Source organism: Pempheris klunzingeri, chromosome 4 (genome assembly GCF_042242105.1).
Source record: "Pempheris klunzingeri isolate RE-2024b chromosome 4, fPemKlu1.hap1, whole genome shotgun sequence".
Classification (NCBI taxonomy): Eukaryota; Metazoa; Chordata; class Actinopteri; order Acropomatiformes; family Pempheridae; genus Pempheris; species Pempheris klunzingeri.
This window is the reverse complement of record NC_092015.1, coordinates 22,492,338-22,513,252: the sequence shown is the minus strand read 5'-3', so window position 1 is coordinate 22,513,252 and position 20,915 is coordinate 22,492,338. Positions and strand designations below refer to the sequence as shown.

Sequence of the window (20,915 nt, the reverse complement as noted above, 5' to 3'; positions counted from 1 at the left end):
CATTGAACATCATGTACTTGAAATGCATCTGACTATTTATGTTCCGTATTCATATTTTTTTCCTACAGATAGAGGTGACGGGAATTTTAGTTAAAGGCAGAGTCTATACCATTTGAGAAACTAGCAAGAGTAGCTACATTTTAAAAGTATACAGCTGGAAATATCCCACCCCCTCCCATCAGACCTCTCTCCAAAGCCACTCCCCTGAAACACATGAGTGTACATTCGGCTAATGGTACTGCTTTACTGGAGGGCAATTCCATGATACTGATGAGAAGACCTCTGTTCAGGTTCAGGTCTCTCGTTCGTCCTGTACACACCCCTGATGTTCTCTCTCAGCTTTTCAAATGAACAACTCTGTGAAATTCCACAATCATATAAGCACAAGCAAAATGACCATCACAAATGTAACGTTACCTTTAGTTCATAGTTACTGTGCCTTGTGCTAATGGTTTAACTCACTAAACAATCAAGGCACACAAATTTGAGTGTGTGACACTGAGTGTGTGCTGGACTTGAACTTTTTGAAGCTTTGGCTGCACTTCCTCTGCCATTCTTGAGCGACTAGCACACTAGCTTTAGAGGTAAGTATGCTGAGCCTTGTGGAAAACTCCACTCACGCCGAATGGATACAAGGGCAGAGTTCACACATTTACAGTAGATAACTTTTCACTGTATGTTCTTTTCTGTAATATGACAATCTCTGAAATCAAAGTTAGAAAGGAAGAAAAGAAATCAAGAACTGAAACTGGTATTGCCCTTGAAGATAATACATTATACATATTTTATTTTATGTATTATTAGTTTTTGGCGGGTAGACCCAATCAAAATAGTGTACATATATATGTACAGTTTAAAGATGTATGAAGATGAAATATACTCTGGAGGAGTCCAGACACCCGTGGTGTCTCTGACTAAGCAAAGAAAGTTTGATGACTTTGATTGCCTCATGAGGGTTAGTGCAGGGTTAGGTTTAAGTGCAAGAGTGGAAAACGCCCACAATCAGCTGATGAGATAGAATCAGAAAAAGAGTGCGTGAGAGGAGGGAGAGACAGCGTGAACATAATGGGTTATCATGACCAGACAGTCTACCTGCCTGAACTTGAAAACCGGATAAGATCCTAAGTACCACAGTTCTACATCTTCATAAGGGGAAAGTGATCAATTATAATGGTTGTTGTAAATTTGGCTTTTACCTTAATATTTGAAACTAGCTTGCATATGGTCAATGGAATGTGAACTGTCTTATACACACACCTGCAAATTAGGAGCTTCATCACAGTCAGCCCAAAATCTCAGTCTGCATTTCTGACATGCATAAAAGAGCACAAGGCAATATTTAATATGTACAAATGGGGTTGCTTAAGCGCCTTTTAACACAATGAGTAATGTGGACTTCAGTGGCAGTTTGAAATGACCATTTTACAGGGCGTTCTTTTGCCATCTCTATCAGATGCAAATTATATACAGCACTAACAGTGTTATTTGATTAGAAATAGTTAGAGGTAGAACACTGCTCCAAAGGAAAGCACACTCGAAAGCACAAGTCGCGAGAGAAACAAATTGCCTGGCATTCGCTGATGATGTGACAATGTTTTGTGGGTAGAAAAAAAAAAAAAGTGATAACACAATGTAAACTGAATGTTTTCAGACTGCATGTTTAATAAAACATGACCACAACATAATCACTGAAATCATGAAAATGACTTTGTAATCACAGTTAGCAGCAGCAACTTACAGCCAGTGTGTTGCCAGAACATACCTCTTGGCATCTTATTGATAGTGGCAAGACAGTGTGACATTATTGATCTCTGTGGCCGGCACAGCAGCGGATTCAGCTGCTTAACAGAGCAGTCAAATAACTGGACATAGATTAGCAAAATGACATATCCAGATGAGGAGCAGCTACTCTGGGCTGGGTCAGTTTGCAGGCAGCTGCTGACCCACACAGTCTCTGTGTTGCTACCTCCACAGCCTCAGTTTGATTTGGCGCTTGGGAATTTGAGTGTTTGGACTTGTTTCATGTAGACAGTCCCAATCATTTTTTATGAGACTGTGTTGCTGTTTTTTTTCCTCTTTTAAAGAACAGTGTTACCAGTGTGGGGATTTGATTTGAAGTAATTTGCTAATTGATGTTTAAATGATGATACTGTAAACCTTGTTAGCAAATGCCTTTGGATTAAAATGTCTAAGTAAATTAATTTATATTACATTATATTGTACAAATGGGTGACAAACACAAGATGTATTGTAGAGATGTTGGGCCACCACGGGCCACGAGAACCACATCAGAGCTCCTTGGCATAGATTCCGCAAGCCTTTTAAACTCTACTGAGTTGGTGTTTTGAAGGCGGTTGTGGAAAGTGCTGTCTAACATGTCACTCCAGAATCTTTCATTGGTTCATCAGCTAGGTGGACATCTGGTGCACAATAATTTTCATTGATTATGTTGTTGATAAATTGACCGGTCTATAAGCGGTTAGGGAACAGTATGAAATGCCCATCATAATCTTCCAGGGCTCAACGTGACATGTTAAAATTGCTTGTCAGGTAAGGTATTTAGCTTAATATGATAGAATATGAAACAAACCAGAAAATATTCACATTTGAGAAGTAGGAACAGCAGCCAATTAATTAATTGACTCATCGTTTGTAATCTGATTCCCAGTAAAGACCATAATATATGATTGCCATCATTTTTACACCTATATGTTTGGGTATATACCCCAATATATATGGGAAGTGAAATCTATCTCAGGGAACTAAATAAAATGTGAGAACGTGTGTCAGTCACCTTAAGGAAGGCGCTTATCTGCTATTTATTCAAGTGAAGTGACCCATTAGGGGACTGTGTACTGGCAGCTGTATGAATGTGCATAGCTGTATGAAAGTAAAGCAGGCCAGTGCCGGGAAAGGAGATGCATACTCAGCAGAACCCTGCATTATTACAGCATGTGTGTCATACAGTCTGCTTTAGCACACGATGACACATAGTGATGAAGTAGTATAGCCAAGTAATGGTGCTAGATGTGTGTGTGTGGCAGCAGCGACCACCGGGAAGGCTGTGGCTCAGCAGTGCAGGTTAATGATTTCCCCTCAGTGAACTGGATGTGGAATAATCCTGTAAAGGCGAAAAAAAGCAGAGCACAACCCCTCAGGACCCTTCATTCTCCTCTTCTTTCCTCCATCCACCCCTCTCTCTCTGTCTATCTTCCTGTTCCCAATCCCTTCCTCCACCCTTATTGTGTCTGTAGCATCTGCCGGTGCTCGCTAGTGTCAGAGCGGGGGTGGGGACTCCTATGACACCACACACCATGTGCATGCATGTGTGTCTATGTATGTGAGTGTGTATTATGAAAGACAAACACAAAGTGTGGGTGTTCTCATGAGCATGCGCGTCCCAGCCTCACTGTACGGTAATGGTTATAAATGTAGCTCTGGGGATGATGCATGTGTTGTGGCCGCTCATTAAACTAGACTGTGTGCAAATGTGGGCACAGAGGGAGAAAAAAATAGAAAGGGGGAAAGAAAAGAGAGGCATTTTGCCTAGCATGCCTGCCTGCCACACCCGGCCCTCTTGCTTTTTTCCTCCTACCGTGATATGTCTCTCTCTCTCTCTGTCTCTGTCTCTCTTTCTCTCTTGCACACACACTCCTCCTCTGCTGTTCTAGTCTATCTGCTGGTGTTTCCATGAGAACGGAGAGCGCTGGTTATGGGTGGGTTGGTGGTGCAGGCGACGTGTCCTAAGAGCACAGTGTGTGTGTGTGCGTGTGTGTGTGTGTGTGTGTGCATGCCCACATGCACGCATGCGTGCATCACTGCTCTCTTTCACACGTCACTCCTGCCAAGAGCCGCTCCCGGCTGTGCTAGAAAACATGCTTTTGGCATCCATGTGGCAATTTGGATGCGGAGTGCACATAACACACAGCCTAAGAGGGAACCTGAGCAATCAGAGGAGGCGACTTCTATTTGGAATCTTCTTTTAAATAATGAAAAAGAAAAAAACACTCTCTTGTGTGTGAAGAGGGGTGAGGGGCGTTGGGTATAACAGAGGGGTAGGGGTAGTGGAGAGAGAAGCAAAAATAAAGTACAATAAAACAGATACATCAGAGAAAAAATTGGAGGTATCCAGTTATTAGGCAAGACCCTTTTTAGGGTGGGGCCGCAGCTTTTTCTGGAGCCAGACTGAAAGAGAAGAGGGGGCGTGGGGGTGGGGTGAGAGGATGTAGAAGAGAGGAGTGCTGATCTAAAAGGGGTGGGGGGGTTCATCACTATGGGCAAGAAGAGGAGGAGGGGATAGTGTAAAGGGATGGAGGGGAGGAGAGAGGGATGGAGAGAGCGAGGGGAAGGGAGGGGTTTAAAGGGTGGGCTTGTAGTCATTGTCAGGCAGTGAGTAAGAGAGGGAGAGAGAGAGAGCGAGAGAGAGAGGTGCACCCAAGCAGACCGTCTGAAGAGTGTGTGTGTGCCAACTGGGATGAGTAAATGCACTGGGCGGCTTAGCTGTTGATACAACCATAGAGAGAGAGTGTGTGTGCACGAAAGCGAGTGTGAGAGAGAACGTGTGCACGCGAGAGAGAGGGTGAGAGAAGAAGAAGAAGTGAAAGGGAGAAAAAAGGGAAGAAAGAAGCAGAGAAGAAAAAGGGAGGATACAACAACTCCAACTATGCTGTGCTGCATAAGAAGAACCAAACCGGTAAACTGCTCTGATTTGCTCTTTCAATATTTTCTGCTCTTTTTTTCTGACAAAATGATGCAGCTCAACTTTGAACTTTGTGACTGTAGTCAGATCAGGATGCTTGAGGGGAGATTAAGGGGAGAAAAATGTTCGGTGTAATTTGCTTTGACTCAGGGCCTGGCTTGTCTTTATAGAAGTCTATCCACAGAGCCCAGACACACCTAGTTAATGTGATTATCCCGCATGAATGGATTTTGCCACAATGCCTCTCAGACCTCACACTGTACTTGCAAAGAGGCACAAGACTGTAACTCGATCATGGGCAGCTGGGCATTCCCTCCCATTGATCATGCACTTGAAAAAAGTGAAAGATTATTGAGAGGCACTTGACATATTCTGTCTGCTTTTAAAGCTCAAACACTCCCTCTTTTATTCAGGAGCTCTACTGTACTGTGCACAGTCCACCACTGCTAATGATGATTCACATCATTTAGACCCAACCTGTGCGCTCTTAAATGATGCCTTAAATGGGCGTTCTTAGTATCTTTTCGCACTCCTGTTATCTTGAGCAGAAATGGTTGACACAGGAAAGTAAATTTCCACAGAGAGGAGAAAAAAAGGGCGGGGTACGGACTGAGTGAGCAGCACCATCATGTCAGTCGCCTCAGGGGAATACAATGGGAATAAATGAGTCTAAATGGATTATCATAGCCCTCAAGCTTTATAAGTGGATGCTGTCAATGGAGGGTCCTAAGAAGTGTGCACTCATCTAAAGGGTGTGAAAGGGTGGTGGTGGGTAGTTGATAATAATGCATGGCTATTCACAGTGGCAGACAATTATAAAAAAGAAGGTGTTGCATGGAAGCGGGTGGGTCTGCACAGTAGAGCAGAGGGTGGTACTCTCCTGTACTTCACTCTGTTGTATTTCAGCAGTTTTGGTTTTGTGTGCGATCAGGGCCGGGTTCCTGCTATCTCACACTGATTTTATTTGACTCTTTACGCTCTGGATTCTGATAGCACTTGATTACTTCTTAAATGTTAGCCAGGATGAGTCATATTATCTCTGGCAGGGAGGAGATAGAGAAAAGGAAGCAAGGCTTGCCAGTTGAAAGATATGCAGGAATAGCAGGATGCAGAGAGGCAGTCAGGGAGAGAGAAAGAAGAGTGAGAGAGAGAGAGAATGAGCGGCAGGGTGGAGTATCACTGGGGCACATGGAGCTAGATGGGGGGGGGGGGAGAGGAGGTAAGGACTGAAGGGAACCTGGTGGGCAGAGAAAAGATTGAGGTAGGGAGGGAAGGAGAGGCAGGCACGCAGCAAAGCAGAAAGGCAAAGAGGGACACAAAACTGGATGGTGGCAGAAAATGTGGTGGCGACAGACCGAGGGATGACGGTTGAACGAGGTGAACATGCGCAAAGGTGAGAAGGAAGAAAGAAAAGAAAGCGGTGTGCTGCAGACTGCAGCCATGTGGGTGAGGCTCTGGCTTTTCCCAAGCAACGGTGTCGCTGCGTTGAGGGTGCGCGCCGAACCACAATAAGTGCTTGTATCCTCCTGGCCTACAAGCACTTATCCTCCAGCTCCTGCTTTTGAGGAGCAGCGGCATAAATTAATCCAGACAGATGAAGACCGTTGTCTTCATGGATGGATGAGCAGAGAGCATGCTTTTCTGCTTTAAACATGGCAACATTGCTGTGCGTCTTGCCATTGTATTGTGTGAAGTGCACATAACATCTTCACTATGGGAGTGGCTACTAACACTTCATTTAAGTCTCAGGCTTCCCAGAGTTTTATGCTATTTTAGAATGAAATTCAACACTACAGAAGATGTTCCTTGTCCTCACACCTGGGTTTGGGGAAAGATCATGTTCAGGTTCACCATAGGTTCAGGTCCTTCTTAAACCCAGGTCTTCATCCCCCATAAACCTTAAACCCCACCCACGTGTGCTCTTCACTAACTCCGCCCCAAATCCCTAGTTCTCCTACCAGCACCAGGACCATACCTGCCTGCCCTGTCTCGCTCTGCCTCCACTTTCAGGAGTCCTAATCATTTTAGATCAATATCAAGACCCAGTCTGCTACCTTCAAGACCCTTTCCCAAGCATTGGCTTCAGCCAGAGCCCTTGCCAAAGCACCAGCCACAGCCCATATTTCTCCACGTCTAAACCTAGCCACCTTTCCTCCAGCTCCTCTCTCCTTCCACTTGCCCCTCTCCTCAGCCTCACTGCCCCTCTCCCCATCCTCATCCTCGACCCTATGAGATCAATGGCGATTGCGGAGCCTTTGTTCAGGCAGAGAATCGCTGTAATTGAATTAAAGGCAGCTCCAGAGGATGTAATGATGCTGGCATATGGCCGCTTATTAGTTGCTGTGGAGCATCTTTTCCCTGGCCGTTGTAAAAAAAAAGAAAAAAAAAGAAAGAAAAGAAGAATGCATCCTTTAACACCGCTCATCAATTCACCGTCAAAGGAGAGAAAAAGAGAGAGAAGGAGAGCGAGATGGCGAGTATGGGCTGTGGCAGTCACCACCTGAGCCCCCCTCTCCTCATCTGCAGGAGATAGCTGGCTAAAAGGGTGTGGTGCTCTGCTATGTCTCTCTATGTGTGTGTGTGTGTGTGTGTGTGAGAGAGAGAGAGAGAATGAGTGGGTAGCAGTTAACTCAGTGAGAAAAAGAGTGAAAGATGGCAGAAAGAGAAAGAAGGAGAGGGAGATATTGAGCAGTTGCAGACAGCAGCCAGTCTTTGCTCTTTGGTGTCTGGATGATTCCTGCAGAAAAGCAGACAGCCATTGAAATCATTCTGGGATTTTCAGGAGAGAAGTTTTCATTGCAGGAAGTATGTGTGCCACTAGCAGGGTGGCTAATATTATCTGTCTGCCCGCTTGGGAACTGTGGTAATATGACAATGTTTATAGTGCATATGTAGAATGAACATTTTTATTTCAATTAGCTAATGCATAACATATTTTAATACTTATAATGTGTGACATTATATACACAAATCTTCAATAATTAGACGTTAAAGTGACTATTCAGCTGCACATGCTCAGTTGGTGACAAAAGGGTTTCTGCAAAGCAACATTCTTAGCTCCTCCATCATAAATGCAAATATTACCTTTAATATTTCTCTCCCCTCTTGCCAGCAGCATTCAAACCGTTTGAAACAAGCCCAGGCAGAGCAGTGAGGTGAAAATGGAGTCTCCTGTTTGAATGGATTAGATTAAAAAACTAAACAAAACAAAAAACATGATTATATGCACGCCTGGTATGTGCATTAGTGCGAGCTGTGGTTCTGTGGTAATTCAACCAGCATAAACCACACCACTCCGCTCTATCATCCCCCGTTTCTCCTCCCTTCCCCTCCTCCCCCCCATCCTGAAACAAGTCCCTAATGGCACTAGCAATGAGGCAGTGGGAAGGTGGCGAATTGTTACTGTGTGTCACCATTGGGGGATGGTGTGTGTGTGTGTGTGTGTGTGTGTGGTTATGAATCTGTCAGTAAAGCCATCACTCTCGGGTGTGGTTCTCACGACAGCCGGTGCCCACCCAAGGACAGAGACAGACAGGGACCGAGTACAGACTGCAGCTGATAGGCAAAGCTGCAATAGATACATCCAGCTGTCAGATAATGTACTGAACATTTTAGCACAGCCATGTACTATCTTTTTAGAATGGAAAGACAAAGGTTTTTGTCCTCTGGTGAACGGAATTCATGTATTCAGACAAATTAAGCTGTGAGCATTGTACATTTAGATTCTAATCGAGAAGATGGCAGTCACTATTTGTCATTTATGTATAGGTCCTGCAGTAATGTTCTTATATATAAGTGTTATAATTACAGGAGGATTGTAAAATCTGTTTTACGATCATGCGAGAACAGCACTTTAATTTTGCAATCTTTCCACTTTTCACTGGATAAAGAAACCCCTTTCACTAGTGTATCTATGGCAACCACACAGACCATATTCAAAGAGGAAACACTGCAGGCTAATTGTAATAACTAATTTGATTAACCTGATAATGCAAATATGTTGTCTCGCTGCAAATGAATTCAGTTGAAATAGTCATGGAGTCATGGTGTGAAGACCTAATGGGCGTGTACCATCTACCTTTGGGAGGTGCTGCTGTATTTATGAATGAAAATGTGTGCCGCACAGACAGAGCAGAACAGCAACTGCAGGAGGGGTATGTGACCAGGTTTGAGTTAGCAGTCATTCAAGGAGGGATTTTGAAAGGATTAGCAGTAATGTGTCTATTCAGATAATGTGAGATATTAACGTAGCCTCTAACGACTTGTACATTGTTTATCATTGCATAATAAATTTGATATGACGGGTCAAAGTGGCTCAGTACTGAATCTTATGGTCTGTGGAAACAAACTACATCAGTCAGGAAGACACTGCACAGCACTTTTGAGCGTGACGCACAGACAGATATCATTATTTCAAACGATGATGCTACAGTTGTAATCAAACCATGATGGTGATATGTCTTCTTGTGCTCTTCAAGTGGCATCTGTTGATATTTGATGATATCTGTACAATCTGAACTAATATGTGGGGATTCTTGAATCCTTAATTCCTGAATGGTTGGGTCTCTCTCTTGATTAAAGAGTTTGGTCTAGACATCTCGCATCTTGAGATGACGCCGTTATGAATTGGCGCTATATGAATAAAGATTGAATGATTGATTGAATATCACTCTGCTGGTATTTTATTACACATTTTATTACATTTGAACCCTTACATTCATAGATCCCTATAAAGTAAATGACATCCCCTCTGTTCCAATAATGATGTCATACCCCTTATTTTCCCAAACACCCTCATCCATCGCTTTCTCTTTCTCTGTCTGTCTGACTCACTGTATGCAGCCAGTAAGTAATTCTATTTAGAGTTAAGTGCTTGGCTCTTTTTTGGCAATTGTAAGCACCCATGAGATCAGACATAATAAAAGCTCAATAAATCATTGGAGACCTGCATATTGTTAAGAGTAGAGGGTGTGCCGGTTTTGCTTTGTCTGTCTCCACTCCACTTGTCTGGCTATCTGTTCTAATAGCAGGACACTTGCTAAAGTTTATTTTTTGCTAAAGTTTATTGGTTGTTAAGTAAACAGCTCTGGTTCAGATTTTAAACATAAATCATTATATCTGAAGAGCAGCGTTAAGCCCCCGAGGATCTACCATCACTCTCACAGCCAGCAGTATCATGCTGTTTTATTAAGATCATATTGAACAAAATTGCTTCAGGAATTCATGTTGGATATTAAGAATTGCAGGAAGGCCCAGGGCAGGATTTATGTTCTTAATCCTGGGAGTGGCATGTGAGTAAAGGTGGAGGGGGTGAATATACCAACACAGCTGCACCTTGGCCTCTTTGCTCCAATATTGCACTGACACACTGACCCTGAAAAAGACATGTTGGTTTAGGGCCCCCGGCTCTTAAATCATGCCACACAGATGTGATTCCTCACACAGACAGCTGTCTGAGTTAAACCTCATATGGAATATAATGATACTAGAGATAGAACCTAATATCTGATGCTCGCTCATGTGGGGATTTTTGAATCCTTAATTTTGAATCGTTGGGTCTCTCTCTTAATTAAAGAGTTTGGTCTAGATCTGCTCTTTATGGAAAGCACGTTGAGACAACATTTGTTAGGAATTGGTGCTATATAAATAAAGATTGATACATTGATTGATTGAGAAGCTATCAGGAAATAAAACGATGGATGCCACCGAGTTGTACCTCAAAAACCAGTTCCACTTAAACTCACTGACCTTAACTCTTCAGAGTCTCGGACCGCCCGTCGGCGTCAAAGACACAAACACAAAGAAAGCAAGCTAAACAGTTTTAATGGGAAACACAAAGGTAAAATGAAAAGTAGTAAAAACGGCCATTTTACCCCAAGACTCTGGAGGGTTAAACCACCTCAACTGATGCTATTCTTCAACGACAAAGACCTCCAGCATTGATACACACATGTACATATAAACCCTTTGGTCCCTCCTCCGGCCCTGAACTGCACCCTGCCGATGAATCACACACAACACCTCCTTAGCCATGCTGATTGTTCTGCATGATTTATGTGTTCCTATTGGCCGGCTCCCCTGAGGGGTCAGGTGCACTGCCAATCAGAGTGACATATAGTCTTTCATAGCACCAACCAGCAGACAGCACCATGATGAGTTAGCACTCTGGTTGTCAAGGTAACCTTTGATGGTTGGGAGGGGTATGGCAGTGAATGCTGAGGAGCTTCTAGCAGGCAGCTCATTCCCTAGCAGCCAGAGATGAAGCCTTAGGGAGCTACTGTACCTCGAGAATAGAGATGGCTCATTATTTTGGAGAAAGAGGCTGAAATTTGAATGCTTACATTTTTCTGGTTATAATTTTGAAGGTATCATTGACAGTAAATGTAGGTAACATTAACGAATGCTATGGAGAGGCTCTACATTCAACTCAATTATTCATTAAATCTATTTTAGCACCATTATCAAGAGGGCAATATTATCCTCATGGCTCGATTGAATAACTGTAATAAATGCCTACAGTCATTTGTCGAGCTCCACATCCCTGTCTATCCAATTCATTATGCAGAGACAATCGACCCACACACACACACATTGGTTATTTTCATGACTCAGTGGCACTAAATCCCCTCTTTCTAGCACATGAAATGATAAAATGCTATAGATTCATTGTATTGTCAACCGAGGCTCCTGACAAAGCCTTGATACCTAAAGGGACAAAAACACTCCAAACCATTCAGTCTGCAGTTTTCACATCTCTATCATTTGGCTAACTGATGCTGTAATGCTTGCATGCTCGTTGACAATTTGTGTTTGCTTCATGTTGCTTATTCACATTCATTTAAGGTATACATCTAAAGCTTTTGCTTGGTTCAATCTTGGCTTGAGAATATTTTACCTTGATTTGTTTGCCTATTCATTTTGAATGTAATGATTCATTTTGTTTGTCACTTTAAGTGCTCATCATGCATTCCTTTATTTGATTTGATTTCTTTTCATTAGATTTATATGACTCATAGCACAAGCCACTATTTGATGGACAGCTACTGTATGGATCCAGTTACCAAAGGTAATATTATGGAACCCCTTTCAATATTACACTGTGTACTGTCCTATTCTAACCCTGTTCCTCATCCAATCCCACACTTTTACTCAATTCTAAACCAGTCCTGAAACCCTAACCCAACTTTTCCCAGTCTATAATTCTCCAGTAATGGTTATAAACATGTAAATTCATAAGTTAATGAATAACCTCTCTCATAGCATTATACCTTTTGTCTGACTTTTGACCTATTGACTCATGGCATATTATACATGTCTTTGGTAGGAATAAAAGTATGCCAGCATGATGTTTTGGGATGATCATCCTCAAGCTACATACCCCACAGTAGAGGGAGTCTTTGCAAGTTTTAACTTAACAACTAGTTAATTCCTTGCTGGTTTCCAGTGACCTGCATGATCGGTTACAGTTATAAGACAATAACCTGTTGCATTCTCTCTCGGCTATCAGGTGGAGAAGAATGAGGATGTTGATCAAAAGATTGAACAGGATGGCACTACCAACAAACCTGAAGACAAGGCCCACAAGGCTGCTACCAAAATACAGGCGAGCTTCCGTGGACACATAACTCGGAAAAAGATGAAAGATGGAGAGGAAGAGAAGGAGGGAGACAGTCCTGCTGCAGCAGAGGAGGCGAGAGAGGGAGGAGAGGAGGCAAAGAAAGCAGAGGGAGAGGAGGCACCTGCAAAAGAGGAGGAGGCTGCAGGAGAGGAAGCCAAGAAGGAGGAGGAGACGCGCCAAGCCAAAAGTCCAGTGGCAGACAAGCCAGCTAACTCTCCATCAGCAGCTGCTGCCTCTCCTGCGGGCGCAGCGGCATCTCCTGTAGCGGCAGCGCCCGCTGCTGCCTCTCCTACGGCTGCGACAGAACCCCCTGAGCCCAAGAAAGAGGAGCCAAAGGTGGAGGAGAAAGCTGAGGAGAAGCCCAAAGAGGTGGAGGCCCCAGCGGCGGCAGCTGAGAGTCCCACCACAGCCACAGCTGAGGAGAAGAAGGAGGAGGAGGAGAGTGAAGAGAGAAAGGAGGAGGCCAGACAAGCCGATGTGCCTGCTGCTGTCAGCCCGACAGCTGAGAAGGAGGAGCCTAACCAAACAAAAGATAAACAAGGTATGCAGAGTACACTAAAGCCTTTAACATCCATTCACTGTAGTGGTCAAATAAAACAAGCCCATTAGGAGCTGTCAAAAAGGTTGTTAAAGATCTCTGAATCAAATCCTTAGATGTGCACATGCTTGCGAGGGCATTGGGTTCAGAGACAATAATAATTCCAGACAACCAATCAAAAAGTAATTACTTACTATAAAAAACGGATAAAGAAGAAGAGGTCAGCTTTCCTGCAGTCTGCTTGGCAGGCACCACAGGAAATAACTGCTTGTTGAGTCTTTGGGATTTAAAGATCTTTGGCAATGTCCCACTATTCACTGGTTAACACAGAGACACAGCTCAATATTAGATTAGACAACGTTGTATTTGAGCTTCTGCAAGATAGAAAGTCCATACTGATGAGGAAGAGAGTGGGATAGAAATGCAGAGTTGGGAACTATTAGCGCTGTTCAAGGGTGATGTTATACAAGGGGCCTGTGTTGCCATCATGAGTCATAAAGGTTCATGAACATCTCAGATGGCTTCATACTGAATGATCCCATTACATCCTTTTTACACAAAATATCACTTCAAAGTATTTGGCATGTACTCCAGACATGTACCCTGGAAGAAACTGGGAGGCCATGAAATCACATTATAACATTGATACCACAAACTCGTTCAACATATCCTGACATCAACTCATATTTCTGGTCCAAGGACTCTCAGACTGGGTCAGACAGGTAGTTAATGGAGCGTGCTTAGTCTCGAGTAGGTGGGAAACACACACACATACACACATACTAACTGGAGAACTACATGGAATCTAGGTCACCTAGGCAGCACTGTCTCCCTGTTGTCATAGTTACCACCTCGATGGGATAGCTGGCCTGCATGGAGCAGAGCGGGGATAACAGGTGCTCTGATTTCAATGAATGATTAATGATCCCTACTGGTCACGATCCACACCGGGGAAGTCTGTCACAAACAAACACTACCTGACAAAGAACTGCTAATTAAGAATCCACTGCTGGCCACAATCTGCTTTAAAAAGTGACTCAGAAAACAAATTAATATTTATAACAAAGTCACTTGGTTAAGGGATACCAGCACACAGACTGTAGTCACATGCACAAGGATGGCAGGTCCTCTGATCTGATTGAATAATTGATGAGGCAGTCTGGGTATGATCCAGATTCTCCACAAAGGATAGTCTGTGTTACTGGCTTGACTTCTACATCTGACCAAGTTGTTAACTGTAGAGAATAGAATGAAGACATGGCATTGTATAATATCACTTAATAATATCAAAATGATAAAAAACTTGAGCACCTACAATACATAAAATTCAGCTCAAAGTGTAGACACCGAGAACAGTTAAAATATTAAAAAATGGAAAGGAAAACATTTAAATGTTAAGATAAACATCACATAACCACTTCCACCATCATCTTCTCAATAACTGTAATCTTCTAGGATTAGAAGAAGCAGTCGTGGACATTACCAAGAAACTGGGAGCCCGTTCAGAGAACAGGAGTGGTGTGATCTCTTGTCTGTTTTAACCAGTTTAAACTCTGGCAGCAGCATGCTGTATGAAACTGTAGCTGATTTCATTACTGTTTGGGGAGACCTGCGGACAGTGCATTCACGTAGTCAAGCCTACTTCATGTACAAGCTTTCCATGCAGCTGGAAAGTTAGATTAGTCATTGTTAACACCGAGATTTTCTGCCTGAGGTGTGAAGTGCTGAAATATTGTAATAAGTAGTAGGCGCATTTTTTCTTTGCTCTTTTGTAACAGTAACCAAGACCTCAGCTTTGTCATGAGGAAGATTGAGGAAATTATGGGTCATCTATAAAATGATGTCAAAGATGCAGTTCCCAAGGGAGCAAAGAGGTCATCTTGATCATATATATCTCAATATTTCTATAGATGCACTTTGCAGCCTTTACACACAGCAGATTATCAGTAACAACTGTGTGTCACATTCCTGACTATGGACATCATGGCGGGTGCAACAAGCATAATTAGGCTGCATACATTAAGTAAGTGCCACTTCGAGAACGGAAGGCAAGCGGGGTTGGGTAATAAGACGGTATATTCCATACAACAATAGAAATGAGCCCATCAGCAGAGATTTTGCAATACTGTTTACACCTATGGATTTAAAAAGAACTGGATAAAGTGTACGAGACAGGAGCCTCATTCATTCCTGCATGAAAGTTACACAGCGGCTCAGGAACCCAAAAATGTTTGAACTCCTGGGTATAAAGTAATGTGGACCTTCCGTGTTGTGGGGCCCATAGAGCACGTGGACTAGCATCTTGGCTAACTTCGGCAGCCCTCCACTAACTTGAATGGGGATAAAATGATTCAATGTTCTTGACTTTCCAAATGTTAACGGACCAAATAGATCAAATTCTGATGGTGAAACGAATCAGTTGGTGCTCAAAAAAAGTTAATCAGCTCATTTACAGATGTCTCTTTTACAGTGTATGTCTATGCGCCCAGTGGCCGAATGGATGCCACTGTTGTAATTACACAGTTTGGCCACTACATCGAATTGGCTTCAAAGCCTGGTGCACTCCCTGGGGGGTCCTTACAAAGACAAGGAGGAGGAAAATGCAATTATAAACCATTTAAAACCTGCAACACTTGAAATTGTTCTCATTTAGGACCTTGCTTCAATTTTTTTCTCTTTTGAACACAGCAATTCAAAAAAGACTTGGACAAGAAAATAGGAATTATTGAAATAAATACAATAACTTTTACAGTACTGGTATGTTAATTGAGTTGATGCAGCCTACGAGACAAATGGGCAAAGTAAACCAACGCATCAGGTCCTGTTTGGTCCGATCCATTAAAGGTTTAAAATTACATTTAAACAACGCTTTGAAAGTACATCTAATTTTTATCCCTACATAGGTGAAACATATTGACCCCACTTTCAATGGAAAATGGGTGTAAATATTATCTATTGTTATCTGTTTAACTGAAAATGTTTTTTGTTAGGTTCAATTTATAGCCAGAAAACTTAACAAAATTCTTTAATGTGTCCAAAAGTTGGGGGATGGATTCATGAGGGTCAGAAATATATTAAAGGAGATCATTGGCATACAGTGATAAGTTGTACCATCTCTAGTTGTACCTGCAATCTCCTTGTCAGATCTTACATCAGTGACAAGGGGTTCAATAGCTAGATCAATGAGCAGGGGGCTGAGAGGTCTCCCCCCTCTTCCATATGTTGTAAAACCACATTGATCTAAAACAGAAAATAAATACTCCCATTCATTGTAATCAAAAGCTCTCTCAGCAGTGAGGGAAATAATTACCTCAATGGCCAGAGAAACAGAATGAAGATGGGGTTATCAAGCTGGATTTTACACTTCACATCCCTCATTTAATCTTTGCACTTATCACTTTCATAGATTTCATCAAACTGGACTTAAGACAATTATTTATCCACGTCACATTTAATTTTTTCTCGTCACATTCATATAGACCTACACTTCATTTGTTTATCCATAGTACAGTCCATATTCACTTTGTACGGCCAGTATTTCATTTCAAGTTTCAAGTTTTATAACTATTAGCCTAATATTTCACTCTGCAAATAAATTTGAAATGTTTGATTTAATCATAATATTGGGCCCACTTTTTTATTTCATTTTATGGAGTGGGTCATGAAAGTGCTCTATGAAACGAGAACTGGGATGCCAGGTGTCCATGGAATTAAAAAATGAACACCTTGTCATAGAGCTAAACCAAATACATTGTTAGAAAGGTAGGCTTATAAATCAGCATCATAAAGGGCTGCACACATGGGACCAACTGTTACAGAGTGCTCTTATCAAAAACTTCAAAAACTATAATTTCCTAGAGCTGTAGTTTAGTGTTGCAAATAGGGTCATAGAGAAATATATACTTAATGTAACCACTAATTACACTGCAACTAGATGATCTATGTTGAGAGACAAAGTAGGGTTGTAAAAAGATATATCTATCGAATATATCAATTGTGTAGTAAACGTAGTAATTATAAGTTTTGTAATGTAACGTCGTAACGTCATATTGTTGAGCTAAGAAGGACACTGTAGTTTTTTTGTATTGCAAAATATCTAACAAGAAAGCGGTAACAGTGAGTGTCTTTGAACTCATAGAAACAGTCGAGCCACTTCTGCTATTAAAAACTGACAAACTAAACTGAAATTTTTCAGGATCGATGGACAAATAAATTAAAATGGGGGGTCATAGCATTAACCAGTCGTATTGTTAATTGATCAAGCACATTTTTTGATGTGGACTGATTCAAACAAAGAGAGAACAGAGAGGATAAACTCAAATCAGCACGACTGCCAGTGAACATACACATTTCAACATGTACTGTATGTTCTTGAGTGTCAGCTTTCATCTTGGTCTTGTTCGTTTCTCACACAGTTTGAGGACTTTTTCCATTTTAAGTTTGGTTTTTACTGTGAAAGGATGTGAAAATGTAGCAATGTGATTAAAAGTACTTCAGTTAAAACACACGCACAAACAAAGACAAAAATAAAAAAATGTATTTGAATAAATGCAATGTGTCACTTCCACCCCTGGGTGTCATCTGCATAGCAGTGAAAATCAATACTGCAATTGAGGACGATGATCCCTAGTAGTACCTAAGGCTAAAAGTGCTGGACCCAGGATTAAGCTTTGCTGCACTCCCTATGAAATGTTTGTTCTTTGTCAATAGAAGTTTTGAGACAATTGACATGCCTTATGTTTAAAATAAAATTACAAAAGTAAGTGAAAATCGGAAAAGTAGCTTATGTGCAACTTAATACTGATTAGATGATGTCTGATGTCAGTTCTACTGCTGCTTTTCAACTGAAACTTTACTTTATGTTTAGATGTTAAAAGTTCTGCAGTAAACTATGTGTCATACTCTCATTAACATAGTTGACTGAAAAGAGTGAAATCAGTGGGCAAAATTGGAGATCCAAGTTAAAGATCATTAGAGTTTGGGTGTTTGTTTTCCCATCTCCAATGCTTATCTGCAAATCAGCTAAACTAAACCAGCATTTGATCGTGAATACTGGTGTAGAGAACTGAGGCGGCGCTCATGTCAGAATACCACAAAAGGCAGGATTTGTCTCTGGGAATTGGATGAAATTGCGTTTGCATCGCACAGTTCAGTGGCCGAAAAGAAAGACATGCCAAACTGGCTAACAAGCTAATTACCTCCTACCTGGAAGATCATGCTGTCATGAGTCACACACATTAGCACAAACACTAACATAGACGTGATTGCCCCACTTCTCCTTTTTTTCTCTCTCTCTCTCTCTGCCTAGCCCTCACAGACACATAAAAACACACACACACACACACACACACACACACGCACACACACACTAACACAGGCACACACATACTCTATCACCCCAATCTCCAAGGCAATGATGTCATTCTTTGATGTCTCCTCTTTCTGTTAAAAGAGTATGAGATCATCACGGTATGATATCATCGCTCTCAGAGCACTTGAATTATAGGTTTGGTCAAAACAATAGAATAAAGCTCCCGAAAGCATCGTAGGTCTATTTTTTACTTTTGGTTTTACAGACAATAGATAGATAGAATATTTTAGAAACAGCACATAATAATATATAAGCAGAAACGGCAGAAAAGCATAGGGGTAAAAACAAACAGATAATTAATGGCTTGGAACCATAATTCACCAATATTCACCATCTAGTGAGCCACCACTGGATGCTATGACAGAGAAGTATACTATGGGCATCAAACGGTATCAAATGTGACAGATCGAGATGCTGCTGTTAGGGGCACTCTTTTCTTTTATTATTTACACAGCCAACATGATATTTCAGACATTAGGCTGCATCCTCTGCCATGCTGTAGTTTTAATAGTCTTGTGAGCAACATGGAATTACAAAGCTCCCTTTTCCCTGAATTATCCACATTTTCATGATTTTTGAATATTACCTTATGCTTGTTTTTACATAGAGGACCTTCAGAGGTGAAATATTTAACATATCAGCTGATATGTGAAATCTTTAATGCTCAATATGTAAGAAGACCCAAACACAGCTTAATTAATTTAACATGACAATGTAAAACCTCCTCACCATTGGTTAATTTTCTCTCTTCCTCTCCAACCCACCTTTAATCTATTGTGTCCCTCTTTCTTACTGCCCTTTCATTTCATTTTCCTACTCTCGCTTTGCCACTTTATCCTTCATCCTCGTTCCACCCCTCCACCCAGATGCTGCAGAGGAGTCTAAAGCAGAGAAAGCCACCCCGGCAGATGCAGCAGCGGAGGCCGTGGAGTCCAAGGATGAATAAATCAAAGCCTAACCTAAAGAAAGCAGAATTAAAGAGTATGAAGAATAACACAAAAACAAAATTCTAAAAAGGTTGCTCTTTGCCTTCCCAGTGTGAAGGCAGTTTGTTTCTATTTGTTTGTCATTTTTTGTGTGGCAATGATTTTCTCATGTTGGGGGGAGTTTCCAGCGTGAAGTTTTTTGGCTCATACTAATAATATGAGGAAGTGATGATGATGATGATGATGATGATGATGATGATGGTGATGATGTTGTTGTTATGAAAAATGATTGTTAGCTTGATGACGATAATGAGGAGGAGGAGGAGGAGAAAGAGGAGGATTTGATTTGCTACATCTTCACGATCTATTGTAAGTCAACGCTCCCAACTGGATAACTGCACATTTAAATGCATTGTGAATGCTCCATATTTTACATGCATTGCAATGCACTTTCTTTAAACACATTTTGCGAATGAAATCTGTACGTCTGAGATGCACGCACAAAAACAAGCTGGTTTTAAAATGCAACTTAGTCCTCAACACTGTACAAGTGTATTGAGAACACAGCAAATAGGTAATGTACTGACACTTCGGATGGAGAATAGAATGTATCATTAAATGTGTGACATTTCCAGTTGGGCTGCTTTATCCTGAATCCGAAAACCACATTTAGGACAAGTCTACTAAACTCTCTATTCTGCTTGAATCATTCAAGCTTGGTTTACACCCCTTTTACAAACTCTGTTTACTCACATATACATTAATGGACCTGATGCCATTTAAATGACATGATGATATAATAAACTATAGAAATCAGCTCTAGTGCTGACGTAACTGGGTCTTGACGATTTGATATGATGATTTGTGTTCTGCCGACCAAACGTGAGAACAGTAGCATGAACCATCGAACCAGATGCATGATGGGAACTCTCCCTCTGAGAGGAACTTTTTCGCAGTCACAAAAACTTAAGAGGTGTGGCGGCTTCTTTTTGATGTCTTTGGTGTTGTTATGACAGTTTATATGAATTGGAAAAATACTTTCTTGCACTGATGTTACGAAAAAAAGTAAAAAGAAAAATCAAACAAATGAGCAAACAAAAAAAAATAAATACTTTTCCCATGTTCCAGTGAGTGCAATGTCCAGTTTCAACCTTATCGAAGAGTTCAAACTTGTGAGAAAAAAATATGAAAAAATAAAACTGGTTTCAATGTCTGTTTTCAAAATAAAGCAAATGTGCCAATTACCATCATAAACTGTGGAGTTTGTTTTAAAGTTATGTTGATAATTTCATTTCAGAGGGTAGTGTCTATATATATATATATATATATATATATATATATATATATATATATACAGTGGGCATAAAAGTATTTAGTCAGCCACCAATTGTGCAAGTTCTCCCACTTAAAAAGATGAGAGAGGCCTGTAATTTTCATCATAGGTATACCTCAACTATAAGAGACAAAATGAGAAAAAAAAATCCAGAAAATCACATTGTCTGATTTTTAAAGAATTTATTTACAAATTATGGTGGAAAATAAGTATTTGGTCAATAACAAAAGTTCATCTCTATACTTTGTTATATACCCTTTGTTGGCAATGACAGAGGTCAAACGTTTTCTGTAAGTCTTCACAAGGTTTTCACACACTGTTGCTGGTATTTTGGCCCATTCCTCCATGCAGATCTCCTCTAGAGCAGTGATGTTTTGGGGCTGTCGCTGGGCAACACGGACTTTCAACTCCCTCCAAAGATTTTCTATGG

General features: G+C 41.3%; 1 protein-coding gene across 1 annotated transcript; it reads left to right on the top strand.

Moving 5' to 3' along the window:
- Positions 1 to 4,427: 4,427 nt before the first annotated feature.
- On the top strand, positions 4,428 to 20,384 carry gap43 (growth associated protein 43). The gene is made up of 3 exons (XM_070829485.1): positions 4,428 to 4,693; positions 12,207 to 12,858; positions 19,093 to 20,384. The coding sequence occupies exons 1-3, from the start codon at positions 4,664 to 4,666 to the stop codon at positions 19,170 to 19,172; spliced, it is 762 nt and encodes a 253-aa protein (XP_070685586.1). The 5' UTR covers positions 4,428 to 4,663; the 3' UTR covers positions 19,173 to 20,384.
- Positions 20,385 to 20,915: the final 531 nt, after the last annotated feature.